The sequence below is a fragment of the Salvelinus fontinalis genome, chromosome 3, assembly GCF_029448725.1.
Source record: "Salvelinus fontinalis isolate EN_2023a chromosome 3, ASM2944872v1, whole genome shotgun sequence".
Taxonomy (NCBI): Eukaryota; Metazoa; Chordata; class Actinopteri; order Salmoniformes; family Salmonidae; genus Salvelinus; species Salvelinus fontinalis.
Genome location: NC_074667.1, coordinates 38,606,438 through 38,626,013, shown reverse-complemented (window position 1 = coordinate 38,626,013; position 19,576 = coordinate 38,606,438). Strand labels below are relative to the sequence as shown.

Genomic DNA, 19,576 nt, shown 5'->3' with positions numbered 1-19,576 from the left:
TATGAAGAGAGAGAGGAACGGCGTTACATTTAGAGTCTAGATGGATGACTAGTTTGTATCTGGACGATTGAGGTCTTGGGTTCAATTCCAGCTACTTCTGATTTTGCTATCGTATAATATTAATGCATTCATTTGAATAAATATCTCAGTTAGAAAATCACATCTGGTATTCATCCCTCTGATCTCAGAGAATAATAAGGGTGGCAGGTACCCTAGCGGTTAAGAGTGTTGGAGCAGTAGTCGAAAGGTTGCTGGGTTGAATCCCAGATCCGACTAGGGGAAAAATATGCCAATGTGCCCTTGAGCAAGGCACTTAACCCTAATTGTTCCTGTAAGTCACTCTGGATAAGAGCGTCTGCAAAACAGAAAACGTAATAAAGATTCCTGTGATTAAGACTCATTCAGGCACATCACAACAGATTTCCCTTGACATCTCCCAATGTTTGGCTTCATTTACGCTGCATTTTCAACTAGCAAAAATGTTTAATAATCGTTAATTATTATGATATACAGAATTAATTAGATATCTCATAGAGGTCTTGGTCAAATAACCCTGATCTTCTATTTATGGCCGTGCATACTATTTCAACATCATTTCAGAACACCGACGCATCTATTTTCTTATTCTTGACTTGTATGTTAAAATTGCACAAATTAATGTCAAACAAAGTATTGAATGCCTACGTAATTCATGATGTGCTATCACATTTATTTAAAGGAAAGGTTTGCTGGAATTCAAGATGTTATGCTATGAGAGTGAGACCCTAAATTAAATGAGAATACATGTGGCGTGGCATTCTTTGGCGTAATCAGACCAGACTCCCCTTCTGTCTGTCTCTCTGTGTCTGTCTTTTTCTGTGTATCTCTTTATAGTGAAATGGAATCTATAAAGAATCTATATCTAAATGTAGTTCATATTGTGTGTTTCCATATCAAGCCAATGAATCATCTGATATTGCATGGCTTTATTGGTGGATGTTGTTGACAGTGTGGTAGATCAGATATGACATATCTGGGTAGTAGGCTATGTGGGCATCCCTGGAGCCCGTGGCAACCCCAGGATGTTGTCACACAATCAGCAGAAAGGAGATTTGTGAAATACACTGCTGGGACTCAGAGGGAGATGAGAGGCTACAGATTGGAGTGAGACTGATTGTCCCTGTCGGCCAAAATGCTAGTGAGACTACAGTATTCTGTATCTGATATGGCTCATTTCATCAACTTGTGAAATTATGATTTATAAAGAAATGACCCACACGCAATATCTGTTTTGATTCAATAAAATATCAGAACTCCCATTAATGTAGTGAATTGTAATACATGTATAACAGTTATAGTACTAAAATTTACCAGTACTATTATGAGGGTGTAAATCAGGCATCATCAACTAGATTTAGCAGGGGGTGATTTTGTCCTTGAGAGGATTTGTGGACTGCAAATTGACCGCTGATTTAGTGGTGTTTTAACAGTCTTTTATGTCCAACAAATACAAAATGTAAGATTTTATTTGTTTTGCTCCAAGAACTTGGGGGCCAACTAAAACCACCCATGAGCCAAATTTGGCCTGTGGGCTGCTAGTTGGGGAACCCCGGTGTAAAGTCTAGGTACAGTAAATACCTACAGTATTGTTGAAATCTTGATCATGGTCTCATGGTACCTCTCTCCCTCTCCAGGTGGCCAACCTCCTTCGTCTTTTCCAGATTCCTCAGATCAGCTACGCCTCCACCAGCGCCAAGCTCAGTGACAAGAGCCGCTACGACTACTTTGCCCGCACGGTGCCCCCTGACTTCTATCAGGCCAAGGCCATGGCAGAGATCCTGCGCTACTTCAATTGGACCTACGTGTCCACCGTGGCATCGGAGGGCGACTACGGTGAGACAGGTATAGATGCCTTCCAGCAGGAAGCCCGCGCCAGCCAGATCTGCATCGCCACCTCAGCTAAGGTGAGCCGCTCGATGAACCGCTACAGCTACGACCAGGTGATCCGCTCGCTACAGCAGAAGTCCAACGCCAAGGTGGTCATCCTCTTCACGCGCAGTGAAGACGCCCGGGAACTGCTGGTAGCCGCCAACCGCATGAACGTGTCCTTCATCTGGGTGGCCAGTGACGGCTGGGGGAGACAGGATAGCGTGGTGAGAGGCAGCGAGGCTGTGGCAGATGGGGCCTTCACCATTGAGCTGGCCTCCTACCCCATCCTTCAGTTTGCTGAGTACTTCACAGGCCTGAACCCCTACAACAACACACGTAACCCCTGGTTCAGGGAGTTCTGGGAGAATCGTTTCCAGTGTAGCCTCCATGACCTGGGCTGTGGGAAGCACTCTCTGCGCGATGGCCTGTTTGAGCCGGAGTCGAAGATCATGTTTGTGGTGAATGCTGTCTATGCCATGGCTCACGCCCTGCACAACATGAGGCAGACACTGTGCCCCAACTCCACCACCAAGGTCTGTGACGCTCTGAAGCCAGGCAACGGCAGGAGGTTCTACAGGGAGTATATTCTCAAGACCAAGTTTGATGGTGAGTTAAGAAAATTGATGTGTATGGCTATGACAAGGCTACATGACTATACTGTATACAGAGAAATTAAATGTTCTATATTCTAAAAAAATACTATATCTAGGATTGTTACCGTGACCATATTACCGCCACACCGGCAGTCACGAGTCAAATTACAAGTCAAATTCCACGTGACCGTTGGGTCATGCCACGGTAACTGCGCTTTAATGCTGCTGATAGTCATGAGTAGCCTACCAATCAGCGGCAGGCTGCTGATGGAAGGATGGCTCAGAATAATGGCTGGAACGGTGCAAATAAAATGGCGTCAAACACATAGAAAGCATACGTTTGCTATATTTGGTACCATTCCACTTCTGACGCTCCAGCCATTACCAGGAGCCTGTCCTACCCGATTAAGGTGCCACCAACCTCCTGTGAGGCCAATACTCTGCACTATATTGTCCCTCTAATCACTCTGACATCAATGCAAATTAAATCGAAAATCAAATCAAACACTTCATGAGAGCCCTGACATTCACAGTTTGAGAGGAATATGCTCACTTGTTGCTCGGTGAGAGCCAGCTCCTTATAGCTGGTTGATGCATGGAAAGAAATGTGTTCCTATAAGCCCATGTTGTACAACATTTCTATAGGCTATGCAATTGCGTGAGAAAACAGAGTTTTGATGGCCTCTATTAAAAAGAGGAGGATCCAATCATATTTCTATAGGCTTAAAATATTTATTTCATAACATTCCTAAAATGTAGCACATTGCTTTGCTTTACAACTGGAGTAGCCTACCTGGCTGGCATGAAAATGAACCACCGGAAAAGCGTCCTCCATTTGCTGTTGAAATGCATACGGATGATATGTCTTTTTTCCCCTACTCTTGTTCCGACAGATGCATGATAATGGCCTTTCGAAATCAAAACTAATTTCACACATATATAATTTAGTATATGTAAAGACCAGATTAAATTGAGAATAGTCTGATGGGTGAGAATATTATCACTTGTGAATGATGCCCAGCGTGTGCAGTCTAAAAGGCAAGGAACAGTGTAAGCACTTTTTCAAATCAGTCGCATGTATCATGTAGCCTAGCCCATAGGCCTATATGTTTTAGAGAGCCCATAGGCCTATATGTTTTAGAGAGCCCATAGCCCATAGGCCTATATGTTTTAGAGAGCCCATAGGCCTATATGTGTTAGAGAGCCCATAGGCCTATATGTTTTAGAGAGCCCATAGGCCTATATGTTTTAGAGAGCCCATAGGCCTATATGTTTTAGAGAGCCCATAGGCCTATATGTTTTAGAGAGCCCATAGGCCTATATGTTTTAGAGAGCCCATAGGCCTATATGTTTTAGAGAGCCCATAGGCCTATATGTTTTAGAGAGCCCATAGGCCTATATGTTTTAGAGAGCCCATAGGCCTATATGTTTTAGAGAGCCCATAGGCCTATATGTTTTAGAGAGCCCGTAGCCTATATGTTTTAGAGAGCCCGTAGCCTATATGTTTTAGAGAGCCCATAGCCCATAGCCTATATGTTTTAGAGAGCCCATAGCCCATAGCATATATGTTTTAGAGAGCCCATAGGCCTATATGTTTTAGAGAGCCCATAGGCCTATATGTTTTAGAGCCCATAGCCCTATATATTTTAGAGCCCATAGGCCTATATGTTTTAGAGAGCCCATAGGCCATAGGCCTATATGTTTTAGAGAGCCCATAGCCTATAGGCCTATTTGTTTTAGAGAGTCCATAGCCCATAGGCCTATATGTTTTAGAGAGCCCATAGCCCATAGGCTTATATGTTTTAGAGAGCCCATAGGCCATAGGCCTATATGTTTTAGAGAGCCCATAGCCCATAGGCCTATATGTTTTAGAGAGTCCATAGCCCATAGGCCTTTATGTTTTAGAGAGCACATAGCCCATAGGCCTATATGTTTTAGAGAGCCCATAGCCCATAGGCCTATATGTTTTAGAGAGCCCATAGCCCATAGGCCTATACGTTTTTGGAGAGCCTAGAGCCCATAGGCCTATATGTTTTAGAGAGCCCATAGCCCATAGGCCTATATGTTTTAGAGAGCCCATAGGCCTATACGTTTTGGAGAGCCCAGAGCCCATAGGCCTATATGTTTTAGAGAGCCCATAGCCCATAGGCCTATATGTTTTAGAGAGCCCATAGGCCTATACGTTTTGGAGAGCTCAGAGCCCATAGGCCTATACGTTTTGGAGAGCTCAGAGCCCATAGGCCCATATGTTTTAGAGAGCCCATAGCCCATAGGCCTATATGTTTTAGAGAGCCCATAGGCCTATACGTTTTGGAGAGCTCAGAGCCCATAGGCCTATACGTTTTGGAGAGCTCAGAGCCCATAGGCCTATATGTTTTAGAGAGCCCATAGCCCATAGGCCTATATGTTTTAGAGAGCCCATAGCCCATAGGCCTATATGTTTTAGAGAGCCCATAGCCCATAGGCCTATATGTTTTAGAGAGCCCATAGCCCATAGGCCTATATGTTTTAGAGAGCCCATATCCCATAGGCCTATAAGTTTTGGAGAGCTCAGAGCCCATAGCCTACAGAGCCTAGAGAAACGTGTTCTTATAAGCCCAGTTATTGCACAATCGTGTGCGTTTTGACTGGACACTATTTAAAAGAGTATCCCAACTTTCTCGTGCAGCTATATTTATTGCTAAATTCTTAAAATGATGCACATTAATCTGCTTTACGAATGGTGTAGCATACCTGGCATATTTAAAACGTAACCTCCATTCGCTATTCAAGTGCTGGCTACTGATGACGTCTGTTATTTTGTGGGTCATTCTAAATAAAAAAATATTCCACACATATACAGCATTAGGTAGGATATACGCAAATACCAGATAACAAATTGAGAATAGTCTGATGGGTGACAATATTATCCAGTGCTTGCCAAATTGTGAATGAGATACTGATGAAGTGTGTGCAGCCTGCCTTTAATGTAACTCAATTTCATTAGAGTTGCATCATGCAGCCTTAGATTATATTAGAAATCAAAACATATAGCCCAACGTTTGTATCACAACTAAATCTGCATAAATAACTCTAAATGAAGCATATAGGAGGACCTGTTTCTTTGTTAACCACTCAACACAGAATAGCCGCATGTGCACACTCCTTCAAATCGTTTGGATAAAACATCCTTTCTATGTTATTCAGCTCAAAAGTTCCATTGTATTGTTCTTACTATAAAACAATATAAAATAATGCCACGGGAATTATAAGCAAATCTCGCCTGCTAAATTAACTAGTGTAGCCTACAGCTATATGGCATAGCCAGATCAGGGCCTAACATATGGATGGCTCAGAATATGCTATTCTGTTCTTCTGAAATAGGCTACATTTTCTTCATATAATGTTTCTTTAGACTTGCCTAAAATAAATCATGGATTTATTGTGATAGTGTAGGCTATATGAAATGTATTTATTAGACTTTTTAAAACTGTACATGTTCCAAAGGTCCGCTAAGTGGGGAAGCCGGAGATGCTAAATGTGTTTATGTTAAATAAAGGTCAATTACTGTGAGACCTGCAGTGATTTGCATGACAATCACCAGCGGCTGACAACATTTCATGACCTCCGTAGTCTAACTATATCCTAAGAAATGTGATTTCCCGTTAGAATATTGCCAGAGAACAAATAGACCATATTCAACTCGGTTTTTTAGTACTTCATTTGGTTTATCTATATTATCCTTTTCTCCAATTATGCTCTCACAACATAATGTTGAAAATTAAAACTACACTGCATGATATCTTGCAATCATAATCTACCCATGAGTGCCCTGCTTGGTAACAAATTTGATTACATCAAATTAGATCCATTGTATCAATTCCTACCTAAACATAGGAACAGCCCAATGACTAATTCAAGTTGTTTATAATACTGCTGAAGATAACAGCGTGCAACGATTCAATTTGCAAAGATGAAACATCCATGTCCAGCCTCACACTCTGAGGCTCATTTTTCCACACATCTCATCTGCCTGGAGTGTGAGGACAGTGATTTGGCCCAGAACCTGGATATCACAAATAGGAATAACTGTACATAAACACTTTCATCAGGCATCGACACTCTCATTCATGTGGTGAGCAGAGATAGTTAGCAAGTGTATCAGATCATTTATGTAAAACCCTATAGCATCAACACATCTGTACAACAACACCACCAAGCCAAATGCTCTGACTATCTAACTACTAAACTATTGACTGAGTAAGTAGTCTTAAAGTATTGATGGAGTAAAAGGCAATAATATTTTCATGCATGAGTAATGGTGGGTGGTTTGAAGTCCATGAGGGTTGCTTTACCCAAGCAATCCATCTCAGCCATTCATGGATTTTAACTGGATCCCCAGGGAATCTTGCTGTCAGAAGACATCAGATTGGACTACCTAACCAACCTAGCTGGTGATGTTAATGGTGAAGTTTCCATTGATGGCACACTATTAGAAGAACTCTCCATGGTCCTGGAACTGGTCAGTGACAGCCAGTGATATCCTCGTCTTTTTGCGGAGAATGGGACTTCCCTCTCACATCATTGCCAGCTAAAATGGCGCGCCAGCACTTTATGTTCTCCATGTTAGGGGCTGCCAATAACTATTTAGTGAGCTCTCACACCAATGGCCACTCACAGCTATTTCCCTTGCCTCCAGGCCAGCATCGGATAACTTTTGCATTCTGAAGTTGCTACCCAAGCGGGCTGGTCGTTAGTTATTTTCTCATGTTTTGACCCAGTCGTTCATTCTATTCATTCGACGTTGCTATATAATTGGCATGTAGCTATCTATCTCAGATTAAATGATGATGAGAGACAATAACTTCAATAAATAAGGATTTGATAAATATCCAATAGGCCTACATATGCTGCCTCACGCCGGTTTCCCTGGTGAATCTTTGTTCAATTTTAGGCTGGCTAGCCTACTCGCACGGGATCACTCGCACAGATCACATTTGTAAAATGATACATTGTTGCACAGGTCATAGAGGAGGCAGACTGGTAGGTTTATAAAAACCCCAACTGTTGCAAACCAAATAGTAGTGTGGAAAAATGTGTAGACACCTTTTTCCAAGAGGGAGATGAAGTTCATTCATTTCCTGCCTGCGACTGTGGAATTATGGTATTTTGCGGGAGTTGTTGTCCCATATCAACCAATCAGGGTCCAAACAACCCGTTTTATAATTTAACCCATTTTCCTCTAGAAATTAGAGTAGAAATGTGTTCAACGCCAAGCACGCCCCCATTCTCATCGACAGAGCTGTAGTGGAGCAGGTTCAGAGCTTCAAGTTCCACCAACAAACGGTCATGGTCCAAACACACCAAGACAGTCGTGAAGAGGGCACGACAACACCTATTCCCCCTCAGGAGACTGAAAAGATTTGTCATGGGTCCTCAGAGCCTCAAAAAGTTATACAGCTGCACCATTGAGAGCATCCCGACTGGTTGCATCACCGCCTGGTATGGCAACTGTTCGGCCTCCATCTACAAGGCGCTACAGAGGGTAGTGCGTATGGCCCATTACATCACTGGGGCCAAGCTTCCTGCCATCCAGGACCACTATAACAGGAGGTGTCAGAGGAAGGCCCTAAAAATTGCCAAAGACTCCAGCCGCCCTAGTCATAGACTGTTCTCTCTGCTACCGCATGGTAAGCGGTACCGGAGCGCCAAGTCTAGGTCCAAAAGGCTTAAACAGTTAATCAAATTGCTACCCGGACTATTTGTATTGACACCCCCCCCCCCCCCCTTTTTTATGCTGCTGCTACTGTTTATTATCTATTATCTATGCATAGTCACTTTACAACTACATACAGTACATGTACATATTTACTCAATTTACCTTGACTAACCTGTAGCCCCGCACATGGACTCCGTACCAGTACCCCCTGTATATAGCCTTGTTACTAGATAGCTGACGGTAGTTGCTGTGGTAACTAAACAAACAGATGTGCTAGTTTAGCTAACCAACCATTAGTCCTAGCTTGCTATTACGAAAATCAAATTCAACAATACCAATAATGTTTTGAATTCGACTTTTGTTTTAAAAAGTAACTCAAACAAAACATGTAAGAATGAATTATAGCCATTGAATTCTACCATGCCGATATGCTGTGCGTTATAGGGAAATAATGCCCTTCAAGCCAATAAGAAATGAGTATTCAACAATTCCATGGTATAATCTGCTGTAAACCCATAGTTTCTGGCACCTGAATAGTAAAACAGACTTCTGAATCGCATTCACATTCAAGTGCAAAGAAAACAGAGTCAACCTTCTGGCTTCAATTATGTAAATGCTGGGTTTGCACCTGTGTCCCCGATGCATCAGCTACTGTTCAATCCCATGTGGAAGGAATGGAATGTCAGAGGGGAGATACAGAGAGGTGAAGTGATGAAGCAGAAACAAGCTCATTCCATCAGAACATGTCGACGACAACATCCTTGGTACATTATTGTACACATAATGCTAGGAAAGAAAAACACAATTAATTCAAAATAGCAATCTTAGTCAGAGTTGAGAGGGTTGATCATATATTGTATTGTTATGGATAGACACTCATTTGCTTATTTGACTTTCAACTATCATAACATGTCCATGGTCTTCTCTTTCACACCTTTCAGCTCCATTCCGTCCAGCAGACACAGAGAACATGGTGAGGTTCGATGCCTTTGGAGACAGCCTGGGCCGCTACAACATATTCCACTACCACCAAGAGGACGGGCGCTACGTCTACCATAAGGTGGGTTACTGGGCCCAGAGTCTGACCTTCAACACCAGCCAGATCCCCTGGGAGGGTCATGCTGTACCCACCTCCCAGTGTAGCGACCCCTGCAGGAAGAACGAGGTGAAAAGCATGCAGCCTGGAGACGTGTGCTGCTGGATCTGCATCCCTTGCCAGTCCTACCAGTACCTGATGGATGAGTTCACCTGCGCCGACTGCAAGTTTGGCGAATGGCCCCTGGCCAACTTGACGGGCTGCTACAACCTGCCTGAGGAGTACATCCGCTGGGAGGACGCCTGGGCTATAGGCCCTGTTACCATCTCCTGCCTGGGCATGATGTGTACACTCTTCATCATCGGCCTCTTCCTCAAGCACAACGACACCCCCGTGGTGAAGGCCAGTGGGCGGGAAGTGTCCTACATCCTCCTGCTGGGTGTTCTGATGTGCTATAGCATGACCTTCATCTATATCTCCAAGCCCTCCATGGCTGTGTGTACCCTACGTCGACTAGGCCTGGGCACGTCCTTCGCTGTGTGCTACTCAGCGCTCCTCACCAAGACCAACCGCATCGCACGCATCTTCAGCGGGGTGAAGGACGGAGCCCAGCGGCCGAGGTTCATCAGCCCTGCCTCCCAGGTGGCCATCTGCGGGGGTCTGATCTCTTGCCAACTGGTGGTGGTGGTGGTCTGGCTCCTGGTGGAGACCCCGGGGGTCAGGAAGGAGGTGAGCCCAGAGAGGAGGGACATAGTTACCCTCAAGTGCAACAGCAAAGACTCCAGCATGCTCATGTCCCTCACCTACAACTGCATCCTCATCATCCTCTGCACCGTGTACGCCTTTAAGACCAGGAAGTGTCCAGAGAACTTCAACGAGGCCAAGTTCATTGGGTTCACCATGTACACCACCTGTATCATCTGGCTGGCCTTCCAGCCCATCTTCTACGTCACGGCCAGCGACTACAGGGTGAGTTACCAACTCGGTGGGCCAGATTCAGACTTGAGATGTGTAGTTTTAACCCTTTACACTCATGGGAATTGCCATATATGGATAGGGCCAAATTGAAATGTTTCTTACAGAATAAATATGAAAATACATAAGTATGGTAGCAATTGAAAGGGAACAGTTTGAAGTTAATAGGAACATCTGTTCATTCTGTCCAGAACAACCCGGGGTATGACGTCCTGTTATCTTGTAACTGCACATCAAACACAGTGATCATAAATGTTGACACTGATATTACATGTGTTTTATGATTTGGAGATGTGAAGTTCACATTTGGACTCACGGGTGTTTGGCTTGTTTGTATGACATCAAAGCTGTATTTATTGTAATCCTCAATATCTCATCTTTCAAAATACATTGAGTCATCTTAATTTACAACATTTCCCTCACTCAGAAAACAAAACATTTGCAAAAGTTGCCCAATTACCGGGCGGGATGGGGGCAACTTCTTGTCATGCACGGTGCTCAAGTTCAGAATGTCTGTCAGTTAAACCCGTATACAGGTATGAGTGTAAAAGGGCTACGTCAATAAAATATGGATTTAAGTAAAACATAAATGACTCAAGTCCTTGTTAAGTCAACTTATCTCAAGTCTGAATAGAGCCCAGAGAGTTTGTTATTCTGGTATAAATAATCACTGCTTTCCTAAAGAATAACACCACAACATCAACACACTGCCTAACATATGTCTACTTTACAAGAGGTTGAAGACACACAAAATGGATCCCTTTGTTGTTAATTCTACTTGTGTTTTTCCTGTGTCCTAATAGTCATAAGTCAGGGAATGTGAGTTTGGCGCATTGAATCTTTTCTAAAGCACCTGCGAGTTGAGATGAGAGATATCAAATCCCTTTGAACACTTCTCTTTAACTTTGATAAAAGCAGCAGCTCTCTTTTCATGTGGCTGAGAAATCTGTTCCAGATGAGAACAAAGGCTCAGAGGAGATCATATCATATATGTTTTAATAGGTGGGATGGATTTGGACCGAAAACACACTTGAAATCAGCTACTGAATGACAATTAGCATAGAGCAAATGATTAGTCAATGGATTTATTAAGTAATGCTCTCCAACATTGCGTAAATATTGTATGTGTATACTTTACACAAGTGTGTATGTGGTGTGTGTACAGCAGAGCAAAAAGCATAACAGCTAGAAAAATATTTCTGTGGCCAAGTGACCTAATCATACTTGAAATGTTAAGTCTTAAACTTAAAGATCTGATGACGGAGAGAGAGAGTTCCAGAAAGACATACTGAGCTCTGTCGTGGTTGGTTCCCTCTGGGATCCCTCTGTGGACTGGAGCCGGGGAGAGAGGCAGAGAGAGGTCCCCTGGTGACCCTATACCTCTGCAGACACAGATGGGCAGGCTGGAGAGCACGAGGTCTGGAGGTGGGACAGAACATCCCTGTGCGTAGTTGTGTGAAATGGAGTGTGAAAGAGCAGGACGTTGAGTCCCAGCTGTGTCCCGTGCGCTGGGATTATGGTATGTCTCCCAGGGCTTCAGAGGGACCCTACCTCATGGCAGAAGGGGGAGGGGAAAGAGTGGGACACGGACAGAACAGAGTGTCAGATCAACACAGATATCTAATCTGACCACTCTGATTATCTCTGGTGCAACTGAACTGAAACAGTGGCTCATGTGATTTGTTTTGTCTGCTGTGAGGGATATACAGTGCCTTGCAAAAGTATTCATCCCCCTTGGCATTTTTCCTATTTTGTTGTATTACAACCTGTAATTTAAATGGATTTTTATTTGGATTTCATGTAATGGACATACACAAAATAGTCCAAATTGGTGAAGTGAAATGAAAAAAAAACTTGTTTCAAAGAATTCTAAAAAACAAAAATGGGAAAAGTGGTGAGTGCATGTGTATTCACCCCCTTTGCTATGAAGCCCCTAAATAAGATCTGGTGCAACCAATTACCTTCAGAAGTCACATAATTAGTTGAATAAAGTCCACCTGTGTGCAATCTAAGTGTCACATGATCTCAGTATATATACAGCTGTTCCGAAAGGCCCCAGAGTCTGCAACACCACTAAACAAGGGGCACCACCAAGCGAACGGCACCATGAAGACCAAGGAGCTCTCTAAACAGGTCAGGGACAAAGTTGTGGAGAAGTACAGATCAGGGTTGGGTTATAAAAAATATCTGAAACTTTGAATATCCCACGGAGCACCATTAAATCCATTATAAAAAATGTTAAAGAATATGGCACCACAACAAACCTGCCAAGAGAGGGCCGCCCACCAAAACTCATGGACCAGGCAATGTCACGTTCCTGGGTCAGGGTCAGATGAGACTAAAATGTATTTATATATCCAAATATATTTATGGCCATCAAGAAAAACGCTATGTCTGGCGCAAACCCAACACCTCTCAACACCCCGAGAACACCATCCCCACAGTGAAGCATGGTGGTGGCAGCATCAATCATGCTGTGGGGATGTTTATCATTGGCAGGGACTGGGAAAACTGGTCAGAATAGAAGGATTGATGGATGGCGCTGAATACAGGGAAATTCTTGAGGTAAACCTGTTCCAGTCTTCCAGAGATTTGAGACTGGAACAGAGGTTCACCTTCCAGCAGTACAATGACCCTAAGCATACTGCTAAAGCAACACTCGAGTGGTTTAAGGGGAAACATTTAAATGTCTTGGAATGGCCTAGTCCAAGCCCAGCCCCTAATCCAATTGAGAATCTGTGGTATGACTTAAAGATTGCTGTACACCAGCGGAACCCATCCAACTTGAAGAATGGGCAAAAATGCCAGAGGGGGGGGGGGGGGGGAATAGTTATGCACACTCAAGTTTTCAGTTTTTTGTCTTATTTCTTGTTTGTTTCACAATAAAAAAATATTTTACATCTTCAAAGTGGTAGGCATGTTGTGTAAATCAAATGATACAAACCCCCCAAAAGTCAATTTTAATTCAAGGTTGTAAGGCAACAAAATATGAAAAATGCCAAGGGGGTGAATACTTTCGCAAGCCACTGTGTCACTGTGCTGTGTTCTTTCTGCTACAAATAAAATCAAATCACATTTATTTATATAGCCCTTCTTACATCAGCTGATATCTCAAAGTGCTGTACAGAAACCCAGCCTAAAACCCCAAACAGCAAGCAATGCAGGTGTAAAAGCACGGTGGCTAGGAAAAATTCCCTAGAAAGGCCAAAACCTAGGAAGAAACCTAGAGAGGAACCAGGCTATGAGGGGTGGCCAGTCCTCTTCTGGCTGTGCCGGGTGGAGATTATAACAGAACATGGCCAAGATGTTCAAATGTTCATAAATGACCAGCAGGGTCAAATAATAATAATCACAGTAGTTGTCGAGGGTGTAACAAGTCAGCAACTCAGGAGTAAATGTCAGTTGGATTTTCATAGCCGATCATTAAGAGTATTTCTACCGCTCCTGCTGTCTCTAGAGAGTTGAAAACAGCAGGTCTCGGACAGGTAGCACGTCCGGTGAACAGGTCAGGGTTCCATAGCCGCAGGCAGAACAGTTGAAACTGGAGCAGCAGCATGGCCAGGTGGACTGGGGACAGCAAGGAGTCATAATGCCAGGTAGTACTGAGGCATGGTCCTAGGGCTCAGGTCCTCCGAGAGAGAGAAAGAAAGAAAGAGAGAATTAGAGAGAGCATACTTAAATTCACACAGGACACCGGATAAGACGGGAGAAGTACTCCAGATATAACAGACTGACCCTAGCCCCCCGACACATAAACTACTGCAGCATAAATACTGGAGGCTGAGACAGGAGGGGTCAGGAGACACTGTGGCCTCATCCGATGATAGCCCCGGACAGGGCCAAACAGGGGGTATCATCGGATGGGGCCACAGTGTCTCCTGACCCCTCCTGTCTCAGCCTCCAGTATTTATACTGCAGTAGTTTATGTATCGGGGGGCTAGGGTCAGTCTGTCAGTCTACACTCTTGCTATGAGATGGTTGTCCTCACACCCTGAGATTTCAGAGATCTCTGGTTGAATAATCAAACAGTAATTTGCATATGCCATCCATGAAATGTTTAAGCAGGCAAAATATGGTGTACTGAGGCATGAATTACAACATGATTACCAAATGAAATATTAAAGATGTCATCCCTGAAGGGGACAAGCAGCTTTTCCTCCAACCTCTGTGATAGGTTAACAAAGGTGATGAAACATCAGTCATATTCAAGGGCAAAGAGTGCCCTTGTTTCATGTAACCCATAGATCAGAAGAATCTAAATTTTATTCCTCAAGATTTGTTTTAAATCATGGATGCCAAAAATGTGGTTAAACAAATCAAAGGCATCATCAGCTATCTTACCCCACGCTGTTACAAATCTCTGCAGCTAGGCTTGTACATGGTTGTACAACTATCAGATGCACAGGTAACTGCCAAAATAAAGAAAACACTTGAGTAAATGAGGGATACAAAGTATACTGAAGAAAATATAAATGCAACATATAAGGTGTTGGTCCTGTCACGTTCTGACCATAGTTCTTTTGTATTTTCTTTGTTTTAGTGTGGTCAGGGCATGAGTTGGGTGGGTAATCTATGTTTTCTATTTCTATGTTGGTTTTCTGTGTTTGGCCTGATATGGTTCTCAATCAGAGGCAGCTGTCAATCGTTGTCCCTGATTTGGAACCATATTTAGGTGTCCTGTTTTCTGTTGGGTTTTGTGGGTGGTTGTCTTCAGTCTTTGTGTGTCTGCACCAGATAGAACTGTTTCGGTTTTCACTTTTGTTGTTTTGTAATTTGTAGTGTTCAGATTTTTGAGTTTCATTAAATTAAGATGAACACTAACCACGCTGCGCGTTGGTCCTCTCCTTCTTCCACCGACGAAAGCCGTTACAGGTCCCATGTTTCATGAACCCAGCAATGTTCCATACACACAAAAAAGCATATTTATCTCAAATTTGTTCATATTTTATTGTGGCATAAACACAACCAGTCATGATGTTTTTATCTGATTGTCAAACAATCGTTTTAAGGGCTCCTTTACTAGGCTACCCTTGCACGTTCATCCACTCGCAACATATTTCCAACCTCCAAACAGTGGTGAATGGAAAGAGACATCTGTTACACAAAACACCAAAAAGTGTAATGACATTTGACAGGGGGGGAAGAATTTATGCATCCACACGCGTCTCAGTGTTGGCCACTCATCCCTGCCTTTGCAAAATGTCCGTTTTTTTGTCTAACCACATCGCATTTTGGAATGTAGTCTATACCACCTGTTTTCAAGTCCATTCGCAAATGTTTCATGACATGAGGTAATGATTAATAATGGTGTAATAACCTACAGTTCTCTTGACTTTTTGTTTTCATTATTGTGATAGGCTCATGTTTTACTGGTACGGCGTACCCCCACTGTCTTTTGCCAGGACGCCTTACCCGGAACATACCGCCTTAATTTCACCCCTGTTCCTGAGTTAATTATGCAATTAACGTCCCATCATCCTTATTGTCATGTATAAAATTGCCCAGTTGCCCATTATTTTGGCTACCATGGCTAGAAAAAAAGATCTCATTGACTTTGAAAAAGGGGTCTCAAAGGACCATAGGGGGTTTAAAGTGTGTGTGTGTTTCAGTCACCAGATCTCAACCCAATTGAATACTTATGGGAGATTCTGGAGCGGCCTCTGAGACAGTACCATCAACAAAACATGCCTTATTAAGATACATTATGTTGATGTTTCCTTTATTTTGGCAGTTACCTGTATCTTTAGGTTTTATTGGTGACATTTATTTCATATACTCATATTCTACAATCCAACAGAAACACTGAAATCATCCATTCATGCTCTACGTTCACATCCTGTTACCAGGCTGAAAATGTAGGATGATCTCACTCTTCTGGCTTCCTCTAGGTGGAAAAACACCTGAATAGACAGTATGTATGGCTACCACAGGCTACACAGCCTTTTAAAAACAGACACTTCCCACTGGGCACACACTGGTTGAATCAATGTTGTTTCCACGTCAATTCAATGACATTTTGTTGAACCAATGTGGAATAGACGTTGAATTGACATCTGTGCCCAGTGGGTTGTATCTAAAAGTTTTATCGAAAGTACTTACAAAAATCTGTATCTACTGTATGTCAGTTTTCATAATGAACAATTCAATCCCACACTGAGAAGACAGATTCCCAGCTCTCAGCTCTTCCTAAGAAATATATTTGCTTAACACTTTATTATGCAGTATACTGTCCTCATTGCCGTGTTATTGAAACTATTTTTGAATACAAAGTGTGGGATATAGGACCTGTGTGCTATTTGATAATATACAGCTACTTACATGAGGATGACATCCGTTTACCACCATTTAGTTATATTATAAACCAGATTTAAACCGATGGATTAACTTTTTAACAATGTACAGCTCAATAAAGGGACTGATAGATGAGACGGTCAACAAATCAATTATTTATTTCAAATTGAACTATACAACTCAAAGATTCACTTGTGTCATGTTATGGTGAATTTGCATTCAGTGACAGCAGTGAGTGAACGGCCACAGCACAGCTTGAACAGCATGTCCACCGCTGGGTGCTCTCTGCCTGCCAGCCCAGCTCATTCTAATGCTGATATTAGTATTCAGGGAGACATGGACAGACACCTTGGAAGTGTGTGGATGGCAGACTGGCAAGATCCACCCAGCACCCACCCACCTGCAGCTCTGCACTATAACTAAACAGTAATCTGGGAAGAGACAAAAACAAAGCTTGGCTGTATATAAAAGGACTGGCTGATGACACACAACTGCATGTGGGCGGATGGAAGGAGATGACGGGAGGGAGAGGGGAGTTAGGATGATTTGAGGGACTGACAGGCGAACAGCTCACTCACTCACACCCCTCTCCTCTCAGATACTGCTGGTAGCACCACACAAGCACACATGTAACCTATTTCCTGAGATTGTCTGCTTACTATCTGTTTGCTTTTTGACATTCCTCAGTCTCCATGGTGTATTGTGTTCCATAGTCAGGGTTGTGTAGGTAGGTTATTTCTAAATGTAATCTGTTACAATTACTAGTTACCTATCCAAAATTTGTATCAGTAACGTAATCAGATTTTTTGGGGGATTGCTTTTCTCTTAAAAGGCATTAGAAGAAGACAAATTATCCATCAAATGCATTTGCTGTGCCATCATAGTGGTCTCTGACTTGTGGTCAAATCAAATCAAATGTTATTTGTCACATGCGCCGAATACAACAGGTGTAGTAGACCTTACAGTGAAATGCTTACTTACAAGCCCCTAACCAACAATGCAGTTTTAAGAAAGATAAGAGTTAAGTAAAAAATAGATATTTAAAATAAAAGTAACAAATAATTCGACAGCAGCAGTAAAATAACAATAGCGAGGCTATATACAGGGGGTACCGGTACAGAGTCAATGTGCGGGAGCACCGGTTAGTCGAGGTAATTGAGGTTATATGTACATGCAGGTTTGAGTTAAAGTGACTATGCATAGATAATAAACAGAGAGTAGCAGCAGTGTAAAAGAGGGGTCTGGGTAGCCCTTTGATTAGGGGTTAGACTCGCTCAGGCGGAACAAATTTAAACTTGCTCCTTTTTTTAATGCTGAATTGAATGTCATTGGTAAATGTATAGGTATCCAAGAAGCAATCATCTAGGTTTACAAAAGTATCTGTAATCTGATTTAAATATTGTTGCTTATAACGTTACTGATTGGAGTTAGTTTTTTTGTAATCAGATTACATGTAATCAGTTACTCCCCAACCCTGTCCGTAATATGGTATGTATTGGCTTTATCAGATGAGTAATCCCTGCCTCTGGTCCCATCCTCTCCATTTATCCCTCTCCCCCCTTCAGGTGCAGACCACCACCATGTGCATCTCTGTCAGTCTGAGTGGCTCAGTGGTGCTGGGCTGCCTCTTCGCCCCAAAGACCCACATCATCCTGTTCCAGCCCCAGAAGAACGTCACCTCGCTCCGGGTGGCCACCACCCGCTTCGGCGTCACCACCGGCCCCGGATCCAGCTTCTCTCAAGGTACAAACCCCGCCGGCAGGCGAACACAACCTTCATCATCACCATTACCATCATCATCATTATTATTTCCATCGTGGTCGCTAAAATAATTTTACATTATCATTATTAATCACTGAGATGTTTCAACACATTACGTGATACAACACGTCACTTGAGAACACCCCTGTGGTGAGCTGTCAGACCAGCGTCTCTATATTTTAGAATGAGGTGTTCTTTTCTACTCCATCTTCTTCTCTAACCTCTAATCTGACTGCCAGTAGATTGTAATCTGATAGAAGTGTTGTAGAAAATGGTCTATTCTCTTTCTGCAGCTTCAGCCTCCAATATTGTACCAACGGTGTGTAATGGTCGAGAAGTGGTGGACTCCACGACATCATCTTTGTGAAGACTGACAGACTGAGCCTCATGTTCCTCTGCTGCCATTGTATACACTTCTATAACCACTAGTCAAGAATCAGCTGTTTCAGATAATAAAGAGGTCACACAGAAGATTGTCCAGATTTGGTTATCCTCTTAGTGCTGTGAGTACAATGTCCCGATTCTGTTTTCATTCTCTGCCTAGTAGCGATTTTAAAAAGAGATGTCAAAGATTCAGTATTATAGCCCTTCTTTTTATTGAAGATTTTACTTCAGACATGGAGTAAATTATAGTAAATCTGTTAAATGTAATATATACAAGATGTTTTTAATGTAGATTTTGGTGAACCAGTTTGTGCTTTCTTGTAATTTATGTAAATAAAAAGTTTTTTTTTATTAATATGAAAACTACAGTGTGTTGAATATTTTATAACTCTCATACACAGGCTGTCTGACTGAAACAAAATGTGTTGTAGTTAAACTGTCATTCAATCAGAAGACATTACTTATCACAGAGTCACCAAGGAGGTGATCAAATGCTAGTGTGTGTATTTTAGTTAAAATATTATGTTGCATAGAAACCATTCTCCTACGTGTTACCGCTGCTCTTGAATTCCACAGAGCATTTGGGGAAAGGTGAATAAAATGAATGACATGTCATTACAGAATAGTATCACCCTGGAGCCTCGGCATGAGTAACCCTCAGAAACACCTCCAAGAACTTCCAACTCAAAAAACTACATCAACAGTTGCCATTTTCAAGTATTTAACACTGTGGCATTTTCAGGCGGCCTGATAACTGGTATAGCCACATCACAGGAACCCATTACTGATAAAAAATATACCAGCAGCTTACAAATGCCACGCTCAGCCAGACAAAACGTACCTTAATTTATTGGAGAATCCCACTGGCATACCTTGACCCACCTCCAACTGCCACCTAATGAGCCTCTTCAACTCTTGAATGCTCTAACA

At 42.6% G+C, this 19,576-nt stretch overlaps 1 protein-coding gene across 2 annotated transcripts in view; it reads left to right on the top strand.

The window, feature by feature from the left end:
• The window catches only part of LOC129847357 (metabotropic glutamate receptor 2-like), a 65,604-nt gene extending 46,595 nt beyond the window's left edge, over nt 1-19,009 (top strand). For both annotated transcript variants that reach the window (XM_055915137.1, XM_055915129.1), the window contains exons 3-6: nt 1,674-2,514; nt 9,141-10,204; nt 18,067-18,244; nt 18,556-19,009. In XM_055915137.1, coding sequence (XP_055771112.1) covers nt 1,674-2,514; nt 9,141-10,204; nt 18,067-18,244; nt 18,556-18,629 — 2,157 coding nt within the window. In that variant the 3' untranslated portion in view covers nt 18,630-19,009. The remainder of the gene's footprint in view (nt 1-1,673; nt 2,515-9,140; nt 10,205-18,066; nt 18,245-18,555) is intronic.
• The last annotated feature ends 567 nt before the right edge of the window (nt 19,010-19,576 follow it).